The sequence below is a fragment of the Cervus elaphus genome, chromosome 14 (genome assembly GCF_910594005.1).
Source record: "Cervus elaphus chromosome 14, mCerEla1.1, whole genome shotgun sequence".
In the NCBI taxonomy this organism is placed as follows: Eukaryota; Metazoa; Chordata; class Mammalia; order Artiodactyla; family Cervidae; genus Cervus; species Cervus elaphus.
Window position 1 is genome coordinate 36,751,514 of NC_057828.1, and position 14,923 is coordinate 36,766,436.

Below are 14,923 nucleotides of genomic sequence, written 5' to 3' on the forward strand. Positions count from 1 at the left end.
CTTATTTAAATTAATCATTCCCCTATTGTTGGACACTGGATGTTTCATTATTAGACATAATGCTGTGATAATTATGCTTAAATTTTTAAACACATGGGGATCACAGGTCTCAATGTATAAATGTTTTTTAAGACCCTTAATGCATCTGCAAAAGTTGCTTTCCAAAAAGGGATTCATTTTTTCACCACAAGCAGTAAGTGGGAATACCTATCTCACAGCATTGTATAAAATTTCTAATTTTATAAGTGAGAAGTTGTATATGACTTTAAGTTGCACTTCTTTGATTAATAAAAAGGTTGTGTTTAGTAAAAAGTCTGTTTTTCTGCTAATAAAATTAATATATACCTTACTCTAAAAACTTCAAAAACACTACAGTTATAAAGCAGACAATAGAAATCACCCATAATCTTATCAGTTGGAGATATCTATTGTTAGCATATTTGCCTGATGATCAGTTTGCAAAGTTCATTGACTATTTCTACTGTGTGGGTATGTGTGTAAATTATCTGTTCATCATCTTTGCAAATTTTTATCTTGAGAAATTATTATTTTTTAATTGAATTCTAACACCTATTAAAGATTAGTAACCCACTGTCTGTCATATTTTTATATTTATCCCAGTTTGCTATTTATTTTCAAGATATTATCTTTTGATTTTGTGAATAGTCAAACCTATCAAACTTTTTATTTGAGTCCTGTATCCATTGTTTTTATGTTTAGAATCTTCTTGCATATTTAAATACTAGTAAACAGTCATATGTACCTTTTCCTTTTTTATGATTTAATTTTTCATTGAACCCTTTAATCCATTCAAGTATCTATAGATTTTAACTGTCAATAGCATTTGAAATATGGATTAAGTTGCTGATTTTCCTGTCTTTCCTGTTATACTGGAAGTCCTTTGAGGTAAAGAAAAAAAATATTTTTCAGCTTTGTATTTAAAATATCTACCATGGGGTCTGGCATATTATTTTCATTATGTAAATACTTGAACAGTGTCCATATTAAAACTATTGGAATACCCATATAATATCCTTACCTTTTGAAGTTCTTTGAGTCTAAGACCTGATTCTGTAATCTTTTTTTTGATTTTGCCTGCTTTAATCCAAAGTCTTCACTATTTACTGTGAATTTGCTCACAAAACCACCATCATCCCCCAAGAGGATGTCATCTCGGCAGAGCTGGTCAGGCAAAGACACTACACACACACAGAGGAGGCAATGATCCATAGGTTTTATGACAAAATAGTTTTCCTAGAAACAGAAGAATGCTTTAAATGTTATTGTGTTGCTCTAAATATCTAAATATTAAATTTAAATATTGCTCTTATTTTTTGTAAGATTTTACTTTTCTGATGTTTTTCATTTTAGATACCCCCACTGTTAAAGGAACTTGAAAAAAACAAAGTTAACTAAGCAGAAGTTAATGAACACTTGCTGTGAGCCCAACACTGTGCTTTTGGGTGTTTTGTTGGAGAAAAATGTGAGGTATCTATCTTTGGCTCAATAAATAATGAGATTTTCTGATATATTACTCTGAATATTCTTTTCTTAAATTTGTAAGGCAATATTAACAGGAAGCAAAAAAAGTTCAGGTGTTAAAACACCATTGAAATAAAAACGAGTGATTAATAGGAAAATCTAATATCAAAGTCCCAATTACTTTACAAGGAGAAAAATATCCTAACATCTACATGTATCCAGAAATATTTAGCAAGCATCTATCGAGCTGACTCTATATTATCAAACTGGGTTCACTAAGCTATATAGCCATTGCTTTCCTGGGACTTAGTTTCTACCTAAGAGAGAAGAAAAAAGTATTTTAGAATTTTTAAATGTCTTGTTTCCTATAGAAAGAATAAAACTTGAACATATTGACAGGTTCATTCAGTCATTCAACAGATATTTATTGAGCACCTACAATATGGCAAGAACCATTCTAGGCACTGGCTGTTAGTGATGAACAAAAGTTTCTGACTTTGTGGAACTACTATTCCAGTTGGGGGAGACAGATGAATAAAACAGATAATTCCAGATAATGGGATGTACACTTTAAAAAATAAACCAGAGCGCTGTGATAAAGAGTTACTGAAGAGGTCACTTTGGGTCCCATGGTCGAGGAAGTTGACCTTGGATCTAGGATCTGAATTGGTTGAGAGGAGGATTCAGAGGAGGTTGAAAAGGAGGATCCTAGGAGAAGAGATTAATGTCAAAAAAAGAAAAAGGGAAGAAGCTATGGAGCCCTGTTCTGGACAAGGCAGGAGGGGATGGGGATGTTGGATACCGGGAGTATCAGATTTTGTTTTTAGAGAGAGGAACGAAGAAAGGAAGGAAGTAGTGTTGCATTCTTAGTTAAAGCTTAATTAAAGCTGGAATTTGAAAGAGGACAAACCTTCCAGACTCAGTATTCTCAGAAACAGGAAGAAGTTAATCTGCTGAAAGGGAACACTTGCCAGGAGGGGGAAAGTGAGTTGGCAAGAATCAGAAACAGGTTGATAGAATACAGTGAGGGCTCAAGTGAGGTGGCAGACCCTTACTTTACAGTGATGCTGAATAGTGTGGTTCTGAGTTCTTCTCTAGCAAGGCTTAGCCACTGCGAGGGAGTAAAGAAGGGCTATAGCATCTACCTGAGATTCAAGTTTTGAAGGACAGAGATTTAAGAAATGACCCATCTTGGGGGTAATATGAGACGGGAAAGAGAGAAGAAGCCGGGGTACTGAAGCATGGAAGAAGATGCTTTCAACACAGTGCAGGCTTCTATGAGATTGAAAAGCAAGAGTGAAAACAAGAGAGTGAGAAGGAAGAGATTATAATCAAACTATATGACATGAGATAGGGACACATCACATTAAAATACATTAAGCAAACAGCTGTCTTCTTTAAAATCATCTTGGCATCATTAGTTGGCCAATATTGTGGACAAGCATAGGAAATTTACTTCTCATTGAGACTAGTATGGCACAGAGGAAGGGTAAATTATTTCTTAATATTCCATGTCCTTCAAAGTCAGCCTGCTTCCTGAGGGCATATTTAAACAACCTCAGTTCTTAGTGATCTCACCTCTCCCTGAGGTCTTGTTCTTTTTTACTTTATAATTATCTGTACCATTGTATTACATATTATGTTTGTTCACGAGATTCCTCAAGGCTGAGTTTTGTTTCAGTACAGGGAACATATTCTTCTTTGTTTCTGCAGATGCTCAGTAAATACTGTAAATTGGTTAAGCCATAACATTTCATTTACTGAAAGGATTAACATTAACATCTACCCCATTAGATTTTTTTGCCAGAATTAGGTATTTGATTTTAGTAATTCTCTTGCCAAATAAAGCTGGACTGAAGGGAAAGTCTGAACTGGATAACATGAGCATAATCAAAGATAATACTTGGATTCAGAGAAAGGTGTAAATTGAGAAATGAACTAGTCAATCTCTCGCTCTCAAAAACAAACCAAATTAAACATATGCTAAATGAAAACATGTTCCCTTTTAATTAAGGCTCAGAATATTACTGCTGGACTAGACTATTTTATTAATAGCTAACCCCTGATTTTATGGGCTTCCCTGGTGGCTCAGCTGGTAAAGAATCTGCCTGCAATCCTGGAGATCTGGGTTCAATCTCTGGATTGGGAAGATCGTCTGGGGAAGGGAACAGCTACCCTCTCCAGCAGTCTGGCCTGGAGAATTCCTTGGGGTTGCAAAGAGTCAGATATAACTGAGCAACTTTCACTTCACTTTCATTTTATGTACGAGGAAACTGATGTTCAATAGAGAAAGTGAGTTGCTCATATCCTACCTATATGGAAAAGACAATCCAATTTCTTTGAGTATTTCCCTTAGCACAGTACCTGGCTGCTCCCTTGAGCTTTATAATCCCAGACAATAATGGTCCTTTCGGTAGTAGCAACAATTCGTTTCAGCTGTGAGAGGTAATCACATCCTGTAATCCAGGAGGTATCCTGATGGAAAAACATGGAATCAGAATGTTGGTTTTGGACTATCTTGTGTTTTGTTCTATCTCATAATGACTGGCTACTAAAGAATAGATTAGTTACATTAAAAGCACCATTTTGCCCCCTTATTTGCAGAGGAGCCACACAATATCGCTTCTTTGACGTCTTGACAAGAGGGTCTCATCTCTTTCCCTTTTACCCTGAGTTTCTCAGCACCATCAGCTGGAGAATGGCACAGCCAGGGTCTTGGCACAGCTCCCTGGAAGCACATAGCCACTTGCCAAGCAGTCATCTTTGTGCATGTTCTTCTACATGAGAACACTTCTTCACAGGAGCTAAGGCTAGATTTAGGGCACTGATTAAGCAAGTTCTCTGGCCCTGTCCTCATACTTAATATTTTTAGCTGGATAAGAAACTTGGTGATCATCTGGTCAGGGATCAACTTGAGGCCAACAAGTTTGCCTCATGCCTTCCAAAAGCCAGCAGGTTGGCCTGGCCTGGACCCATACTGTCACTGACAGCACACGATGTTACAGGAGCAAAGGCTCCCCCTGGTGAGTGTATCTGTGCCAGAAACTGCTCCCAGTGCCCCAGGTATGCCCTGAATCTTCTGTAAAACCCATCAGGCATTTTAAGAAAGTTTAAGAAAAACAGAGACTCAGAGACTCCTCTGCCTGGTACCTCAGTGCATTTCTGTGCATACAGGGAAAGTGAAAGCTAACCATTCCCCGTCCCTCATAAAGCCACAGTGGGATTCCACCGTGGGAACCCACGGATTCTGCAGTGGGAAGTCACTATAGCTTTACAACATTTGCCACAAGATTACTGTTCCAATTAGTAATATGAATTAAATCAATTACAAAATTGCACTCAAGTTTTTTATGCTGTTTTCAAGTTTAAAATGTTTTCAAATAACTATCACTGACTATTTCCTTGTCCTCACAATGTGTGGGTTTTGCCCTTTTTTTTTTTTTTTTTACATTCCTTAATAGTGAGCACTTAGAAAAGCAGCCAAAGCTTTTAAAGAAGCTTCCAGGGAATAATCAATTTCCAAGCAAATTAACTCAGAAAAAAAGATCTGTGTCTTCTTTGCTGTTACTCAAGGTTTAGTTTGGATCCTAGTCAAAAAGATAAAACTACAACCTATGAAACATCTTATTCTCAGAGCCTATTCAGGCTCTTCACTGAGATTTTGATTAGTTATGGAAGAATCATCATCAATCATTTTAACTTGATTAAGAATTTTAAAAAGTACTTACTGTAACATTGGTACTGGTCTGAACTTTCATCTATTGAAAAAAAGGAAGAGAATAATGAAACCCCATTGGCACTATGATTAAAGATGAAAATGCTGGCTATAAAGCACTATGGTATCTCCTTGGTTTAACCTCAATTGTCATTTCTACCTTCTGTGAGTCTTCTGGTTCCTCCTGCTTCTGAAAAGCCTGTCTATGTGGAATAATGCACTGTTCGCTTTGGGCAACTTTATGTTTCTGTGTCTTATCTTTAAGACTGGTTACTGTGCTCTTAAACTTTATTATTTTGTTCCTTCTATTTGCACATTTCCTCACATTCTTTAACTATTCAGAGCAACCTCTGATATTAAAAATTGGGACTGCAAAATAATGCTGACAGTAATGGCAAGAATGGTAAATAGGTCAATATGAATATAGACTGATATAGAAAAAAAAAGCATTTCATTTGAAAGTTATCTCTCAAGTTACTGAGATTTAAGAACATTTTATCTAGTGGGTTTTCTCTTCTATTCAATAAATATATGTTTATGTGTTGGTCGCTCAGTCGTATCCTACTCTTTGTGATCCCATGGACTGTAGCACACTAGGCTCCTTTGTCCATGGAATTCTCCAGGCAAGATTACTGGAGTGGGTTGCCATTCTCTTCTCCAGGGGATCTTCCCAACCCAGGGATCAAACCTAGGTCTCCTGCATTGCAGGCAGATTCTTTACCATCTGAGCCACAAGGGAAGCCCCAATAAATATGTATTGAGTGAATATAATATCCTAAGTACTAAACTAGTGAAGAATCATAGATTTATCTAAGGAGAGCTGGTAAGTACATGAGCAACCTCTTATACCCTTTTGCTGTTGTTGTTTAGTTGCTCAGTCATGTCTGAGTCTTTTGTGACCCCGTGGACTCGAGCCCATCAGGCTCCTCTGTCCATGGGATTTCCCAGGCAAGAATACTGGAGTGGGTTGCCATTTCCTTCTCCATTGTGTTTTCCCAACCCAAGGATCTAACCCCCATCTGTTGTGTCTCTTGCACTTGCTCTTTAGCACTGAGCCCCCAGGGAAGCCCTCTTATATCCTTAAGGCATGTTAACTGCTCCCAAGGTAAAGGTAAGGGTCTGAAGCTTATTAATGACCTAGTTTCTTTTGCATGCTCAAATGGTCTTTGGGGAAGTCTAGAAAATGGCTTTCTAGAAGGATGGATTATGTGAAAAGAAGAAAATGTGAATCAAGGAGATTACTAGAACTGTTAGCTGTGGTCATCACAGACTGTCTTTCATCTGAAGAGTTCAAAAATACTTTTCCAACCAGGTACTTTTTTCTAAAGGAAAAAATAAAGGGATTAGAGAATTCCCTCTTCTATTTCTCTCCATCTTTAGTGGAAGTCACTTTAAAATTCCCTTATCTGCTCTAAAATTTTCATAATCCTATGTGTATATGAAAGAGAAAGAGACACACATGCATCTCCGAAAATTTGATGCCATCTCACTTATTTCACATAATCCTGAACTATTTCAATATGAACATCATAATTTTTCTTCTCACTGTTTTTCTTTAGATACCATATTAGTTCTACTTTTGAGGAATTAAAGGTAAAAAAATGAAAAGGATAACAATACATAGAGAAAAAAAGAGACTGAGGAAGGTTTTCATACTTAATGAGTGAGTGTCTGACTCTTTGCGACCCCGTGGACTACACAGTCCATGGAATTCTCCAGACCAGAAAACTGGAGTGGGTAGCCTTTCCCTTCTCCAGCGAATCTTCCCAACCCAGGGATCAAACCCAGGTCTCCTGCATTGTAGGCAGATCCTTTACCAGCTGAGCCACAGGGGAAGCCTACTTAATGAGGCAAACCCATTTTTATTTTCACATTATTTGTTCATAATTATAATTGTCATTATTTACTAAGGGTTTACAACGAAGCTAAGTGATTTATATTGATTAAATCATGCAAACAGCGCAACTACCTAGGGAGGGATGTTCTCTGGTCTGGATAAGGAGGAACTGGGGCCTAGCAGTAACATGCATAGCTGTGGTGGAGGTCGGTACGGGGAGCCAGTCTCCACACTTGTACTCAGAATCTCCTGCACCTCTGGGTGCAGGCGGCCCTCTTTGACGCACTCTGGCTGCCTGTGATGAAAAGCACTGAAAGGCTGAAAATCATTGTTGAAATTTTAATCATGTGATAATTATTTTAAACATATTTTATTTGTATAAAGCTTGACTCTACTTAAAAATAAATTAATAATTAAATCAATTTTTGTACATTTAACACCAAACAATTGTCTATATCATATTTTATCATATCATCATACATTCCATTACAATCCCTCATATTTTGAAAATAGAAGTCCAAAAACATAAATTTAGAAAGGAATGACATTAATAATAGCAATGCCTTAAAATGTTTCCATATTCATTATCTCATTTGATGTTCGCTACAGTGCTCTGAGGGTGAGGGGACTGATCCTGTTGTCCTCATTTTACAAATATGAGAAAAAGAGATGTGAAAAGATGTACGTTGGCTCATTAAGTTCCCTGCTTAACATATAGGATGGTAAAATAGAGGAGCTAGCATTTGCTTTTAAACCTCAAACAAAAGGTTTCTTGTTGGAACCTTTTACTTGGTAGTATTATGACAAAATCACTTGACTTGTGAGTTTTTATTATTTTATTTGAGAAATTATCTAAGGGTATCCTTTAATTGTGTTGATGCACGTGGTTCAATAGGGTACCCCAAGGAACAATGACAAATGTGGTTACTAAATTCTCAAAAGCTGCTCTGGGGTTGAACAAGCTTCTTGTTTTAATAATACTTGGTTTTGTTTCTTGGAATAACTCTGAAATATGGTTGTGGTTTCTGCTGCATCTGATACACAGGCGTAATGCATAGACAAAACAAGAGAAAGGCAGGAGAGAGGAAGGAAACCAAGCTCTCAAATTACCTGGCTATTAAAGACTGTTATCATTCCTTTCTGAGAAGCTGTTATTAGTAAATCCAACTGAGGAATCTTGACAATGCACTTAATCACATCCCGTCTTCTACTCCCTGTGAATGGCACACACTCATTTCAGCTCCTAGCAGTAAAGACCCTAAAAGTCACTTGTTAAGAGTTTCAATCATAAAAGAAAAAGGAAGCAACCAATGTTAAGGCTCTAGTTACTTTAAAACTAAAGTAGAATAAAATTTTTAAAAAAAGAGCAACTATTGCTTTTTAATTATCCTTAGAGATACTAATCTGACTTTTTAATGTTTTCCAACTAAACGTGGTCCATGACTTCCCATAGAAGTTAAGATCACAACCTAGCCCCACCTCCACGTGCATATTTCAGAGAATGAGTTTTCCAAATGTCTTTTAGAATTATTTCTATTTTAAGATCTTCACATTCAAGATTTCTTTCTTCAAACTGTCACCATATGATTTACACAGAATGAAAGTCTAATACCATCTCAGGCTTTTCAGTACAAAAAAATGAAACTGCCTTAATACTGTTTGAGGCTTTTTTTTTTTAAATGCATTTGGGAGAAAACACTTTCATGTTTCTTTGCCTATATGCTGAATGATAAAGCCGCACATATTGAGCTTCTTCCCAGGATGATTTAAATCAAGTTTTTATCATTGCAAATGTTTAGAGAGGAAAAGCAAGGGAACAAATTTCATACTCCAGTATTATCCGCCTAACCCACACATTCTCAACAGAGAAAATATTTTCCCCAAAAGGCTACAAATTGGTTCTTGATGGGCAAGGCATGTGAACAACTCTTACTCTCTGTGTCAAAGTTTGGATGTATATATAGTACATAGGCAAAGACACAGTATCTGAGGTATTAAAATGTCTGAAGTTTGGGGGAATGAGGTTGAGAGGGAGTTGGGGATGAAAGGGGCCTGCAATTAGGAAAAAAGTTCCAAAAGACTCCTTGGAGGGATCAATATGAAAAAAAAAAAATGTTGAGAATATTTTTATGCCAAGCCACCATCATGTTTTCTGCTTCCATTCCTTCCCCTCTATAGACCACTTTAATCACAGAAGCCAGAACATTTGCTGACGTGTAACTCAGGCCGGGCCCTCTCACAGCTTTTTGTCTCAGAAGTCTTTCGTGTGGCCACAAGGCCCTGGACATCAGGGCCCTCACCGCTGTTGCTGCGCTAACCTCCCCCCTTCCACTATTCTCCCTCCCCCACCACTCCACTCCAGCTTGAAGTATGTGCTTTATTCTCATGTCTCCTCCAGGTCTTTCCCAAGTACCCTGTTTAAAGTCCCAACACATGTTCGCATGTCTAAACCTACTTCCTCCCACATTCCTGCTTTATTTTCCTCCACAATCTGCTCACTTCATTATTTTTTGCTATAGTGCTTAATTTACTCGCTTTTTAAAAAAATTGTCTGTCTCTTCCCCCATTAGAATGTAGATTCCATGAGGTCAGGGATTTATGATTGTTTGTTCACCACTGTGTCCCCAGCACTTAGAAAGTCACCTAGTTCACAAAGTTGTTTAGCCACTAGGTCATGTCCAGCTCTTTTGCAACCCTATGGACTGTAGCCAGCTAGGCTCCTCTGTCCATGGAATTCTCCGGGCAGGAATACTGGAGTGGGTTGCCATTTCCTTCTCCAGGGGATCTTCCCGACCCAGGGATTGAACCTGCGTCTTCTCAATTGGCAGGCAGATTCTTTACCACTGAGCCACTAGGGAAGCCTGGCTTACAAAGTAGACCTTAACAAATGTTTGTTGAGTGAATAAACAAGCTACGGAACTCAAGGGCCATCTATAAAGATACTTTTGAAATTTTAATTTAGGAGGCCGGAAACACATCTCCCCTGGTCACTGGCCACTCCTCAATAAGTGATGACAACTGCATCACCGCTGCTCCCTGGCTTCTGTTCTTTGATGATAGTTCCCATGGAGAAGCCCAGAGTTTAGGCTCTGGTGAGGTCTATAGTTGGGCTAAGGAAGGGTCAAAAGCCAGGGTGGGTTTTGTTCACAAAGGACTGAAGGAAGTTCAGGGTTGTTGTTTTTTTTTTTTCTTATTTTTTTAAATAATACCAGATTTCGTCTAGACTATGCCCTTCATTTCAGAATTTGAGATGAAATGCTTGAGGACAAAGACAGATTCTGGAGGTTTCTTTTCCACATCCTGGACTTCTCCCTCCCTGGAGGGAAGAAAAGAAAGAAAACCCATGGCTTCAATAGTGGACAGGGAAATGAGTTCATGGGACCCAAGATCAAATTTTAAAGCAAATGACATATCTAAACTGGAGACCTCAAACTGAGCTAACACACCTCTGTTATTGACCCAGATTCACAGTTTGAGAGGTGTAAGGCTAACCTCCATAAGATAATCAAGGGTGGCAGCTTGGGAAAGAGTTCTAAGAAGTGAAAACTTGAAAATTCAATTTTAAGAATATATATATTTTTAAATGTGATTGATCCATTTGGTACTGGAGCACACATTATTGAGGTGACATTGTAGAGAGATTTAACTTGAGATCTGAACCATTTCTGAAAAATGTGAATTTTCCCTCCTTATATTCCCTACTTAGTATCCTTCAGGGCAATGATAATATTTCCAACTCAATTGCAAGTTTCTTCTGATACTGCATTTGAAACTGTCACTCCCCTCTCTTGTTATAAATTACTAAAAAAGTAAATAAGATGGAAAATGTTTCAATGGAAATGTTGTATTCCCACTATTTATTTTTGAGAAAATATTAAAATCCACGTTAATTTGTTAGGGAAATTAAATTATCACCTGAAATTACAACTCGCTGTTTTCTAGAAACAAGGAAAACCAAATTTTCTTCATCCATTTGGCTAATAAGAGAATCTTCTTCAGAGGAAAAGTAGCCAAAGATCTGAAATTCCAAACAACACAGGTAAACACGCACAGTATCTCAGCAATGGCTGTAGAGTAAGAGATTTAATGTCGGTTGAATCTGAAGGCTTACTTTGAATTAACAATCAACATATTGCTTTATAAATATGAAGTTCTGGTGTAAATATCAGAAGGTGGTTTGATATTATTCAGCATACTGCAAACTGATGGGCATGAGTTTTGAGTAGTCATAGATTTTTCTTGCCAATGGATAAACTGATGTTCCAGGCTGATGTCCTTGTTCAGACTGATATTTCAATTAGGAGATGGCACTTGTTTGGAAATCAAATCAGTCTTTATCAGACAGTTCTCAGTGCTCAACTGAGAACCCTGATGCTGAAGTTGGCCACTCTCAAATAACTATTCCTACCCATTTCCATAAATCTTCCTGAAAAAGACTTTTCATTTCTATATTGGGGGGTCAGGGGGTGGGCTTTCCCTGGTGGCTCAGGCAATTAAGAATCTGCCTGCAGTTCAGGAAACCTGAGTTTGATCCCTGGGTCATGAAGATCCCCTGGAGAAGGGAATGGTTACCCATTCTAGTATTCTTGCTGGAGAATTCCATGGACAGAGGAGCCTGGCGGGCTATAGTCTATGGGGTCTCAAAGAGTTGAACACAATTGAGAAACTAACACTTTCACTCACTTTGGAATTTTACTGTTCCAAATCCTACCCTCCAGGAATTGCATTAATCAATTACTATGAAAAGAATATCTTGAAGAAGTAAAGTTCTTTTTATTTGTGAATAAATTGTCAGATTGTGTAATTCCAAGGAATTTGAAACATAAGATAGCTATTTTTTCAGTTGTCTTATGATAAGCAGAAATAAAATTCTTAGAAGTTAATGGCACACTGTATTTCTCACAAACTTGAGACTAGTTGGCCTTGTTAGTAAATGAGCAAAATGAGCTTCTGAAACTCAAGTGTGGATATGAACCACCGAATCTTACTCGAGTGCAGTTCTGACTTGCAGGCCTGGGAGTGCACCTTTCTAAGAAGCTGCCCGTGAGGGACCAACTATATATCAGTCTGTTATAATAACATTTGTTTATTTTGATGTAGATAATGACTTAGCATTATGTGTTTACATGTCCTTCCATCAGTTGTTTCACAAATGTTACTACTTCCTCCTTTACATTCTCCCACATCCAAACCTCACAGCATCTATCAACTGCCTTAATAATTTCCTACAATTAGGTTTTATTCCTTGGGAAGACCAAGATTATCAAAGACTCTTTTGTATTTTTCCATTTTTCTTCACATCAGCAAAAGCAATATTCATTAAAAGATTAAGAAATTTATTACTTTTCAGAAATTGCTGCTAACTTTCCATGAGTACAGAACATTCTGCATGAAGCATCTAATTCCCTTTGAAGGATTGAGAGCATGCAGAAAGGAAGGCCCAAGGTCCTCATGTCCTTGCTAACTGTCAGGTGGGGCTGCCCCTACCTTTCAGAGGCCTCTTTTCAGTCCTACTACTTGGGCCCCTACATCTCAGCACCAGCAATGGTGCTTCAAATCCTTCACACTTAGAATCTTCTTCCGCCTTCTTCCGTTTTTAAGGACTCCTGTGATTACATTGGGTCCACCCAGATAATCCAGGACAGTCTATTTTAAGGTAACTAGTCATGGTAATTGTATCTGCAAAGTCCCTTCACAGCAGTACCTAAATTACTTTGATGTTTTATTGGATGACCACAGGACAAGAATCTTGGGGCAGGTGGCTGGCATGGGGGACATCTTTAGCATTCTGCCTATCACATCTTCTTTTTATAAATGCAATTCAATACAATAAGCTATTTGTGCAAAATACAACACAAATATCAAAACATTAGCAGGCTATTTAACTTCAGATAGTCGTGTGAGATAATTATCAGATAATAATGTGAAATGACAATAGGAATGAATATTTGTGTTAATATCCTCTTTGCAAGTTCTAAACTGTCCACTGAGCACCTTTGCTGCTTGCCCGGTCAGTATATTAGCCATGCAATATGTGGTTTACAGTCACATCTATGATAGGTGCCATCCTATAGGACATCTGCTCTTATGAAAATGATACCTTTTGCTATTTTTAAGCTTAGTGACACAATATTGCAATGCTTATCATAAGCAATTTCCAAAGAACACTAAAAACATCAAATTATTAACATTTATTGAGAAAAAATTTGAGATATTATACCACATAAAGGCCTTTCAAAGAGATGCCTCTTTAGCTGTCTTTGTTATTACACTTTGAAAGAAAAGGTTTACAAAAAATGTTTTTAAAGAACAGAAAACATCTCCTTTCTTGTGATGGGCTATAGCCTCAAGAATCTCAGAATTTCTCTTTCAGAAGTTTAAATTTCACTCTAGTAACCAGTGGGACATTTTAGAGAATTTTATGACTATTGATGATGCTTTAGAGTATTAATTTTCTTTTAACTATGTTATTTAAAGGGCTTGCTACATTCATTAAGTGATCTATCTTTTTTAACTATACTTTTTTTCCCTGATTACCTAAGGGACACATGTTCCATGTAGAATATTTGGAGAAAATAAAAAGCAGATAAATGAAAATAAAAACCAGTATGCAACTCATTTTTTAACCTATCCTGCACCATTCTTTTCACATTTTTGAAGTTAGCATATAGTTTTAAGTGTATAGTATTTTTGTTGCTTAGTCACTAAGTCATGTCCAACTCTTTTGTGATCCCATGGACTGTGTAGCCTGCCAGGCTCCTCTGTCTATGGGATTCTCCAGGCAAGAATACCGGAATAGCTTGCCATTTCCTTCTCCAGGGGATCTTCCTGACCCAGGGAGGATTCAGTGAACCCGCGTCACCTGCTTGGCAGGTAGCCTCTTTACCACTGAGCTTCCTGGGAAGACTTAAAGTAGCTCAATTTAAGTTTACTTTGGGGGAACACAGTCATAGACATCCCAGATGTCTATGTGCTGGGATGGCTCTTCTTTGAGTTAACTGGATGTGCTCTTAGAAAGAACATGCTTGTGAATTGCTCACTGGAAATTTAGAATAATATACTATTGCAGGAAAAGAAGATTGTATCTTCTTTTGAATCTTCTAGTGACTGGCTTTATCAATTTAAGACAATCACATTTCTTTACATCTCTTTACATTTAATTTCCCTCACTACAAACTAAAAGCACAGGTCTAGATGATATTTTAGTTGAGTCCTAAAGTTTTATTACTCTATAAACATCCATTTTTTCCAAATACATTTGTATCTAAAACCTAGAGAAATAAAATGTACCTTTTTGTGGCATTGCTAATACAAAGAGATTTTGGGGGTTGGACAAAATTATTTTCTATTTATTTTTTGTAAGATGACTCTAGTAGCACTTAGTTTTCTTTACCTTCACTCAAAACAATTGTGTTATGTTTCAACCAAAAGACACAATCTGGATGAATGGATACAAAACAAGACCCACAGATATGCTGTCTAGAAGAAATCCACTTCAGACCTAAAGACACATATAAACTGAAAGTGAAAGGATGGGAAAATATATTCCATGCAAATGGGAAGCAAAAGAAAGCTGGAATAGCAGTCCTCATATCAGACAAAATAGACCTTAAAATAAAGAAGATTATAAGAGATAAGGAAAGACACTACATAATGATCAAGGGATCAATTGAAGAGGAAGACACAATGATTGTAAATATCTATGCATCCAACATAGGAACACCTCAATACATAAGACAAACACTAACAGACATAAAAGGAGAAATTGACAGTAACACAACAATAGTAGGAGACTTTAACATCCTACTCACACCAATGGACAGATCATCAAAACAGAAAATTAATAAGGAAACACAAGTCTTAAATGATACATTAGATGAGATGGATCT

The 14,923-nt window shown here is 37.2% G+C and overlaps 1 protein-coding gene across 2 annotated transcripts in view; it reads right to left on the bottom strand.

Moving 5' to 3' along the window:
- Positions 1-14,923, bottom strand: part of WDR64 (WD repeat domain 64) — a 122,186-nt gene that overhangs the window by 89,201 nt on the left and 18,062 nt on the right. Inside the window, exons 3-7 of one of the 2 annotated variants that reach the window (XM_043923969.1) lie at positions 10,950-11,052; positions 8,145-8,248; positions 5,211-5,240; positions 3,847-3,957; positions 1,040-1,254 (exon numbers count right to left, since the gene is read on the bottom strand). In XM_043923969.1, the coding sequence (XP_043779904.1) occupies positions 1,040-1,254; positions 3,847-3,957; positions 5,211-5,240; positions 8,145-8,248; positions 10,950-11,052 (563 nt within the window). The remainder of the gene's footprint in view (positions 1-1,039; positions 1,255-3,846; positions 3,958-5,210; positions 5,241-8,144; positions 8,249-10,949; positions 11,053-14,923) is intronic. The other variant, XM_043923968.1, reaches the window with a different exon arrangement.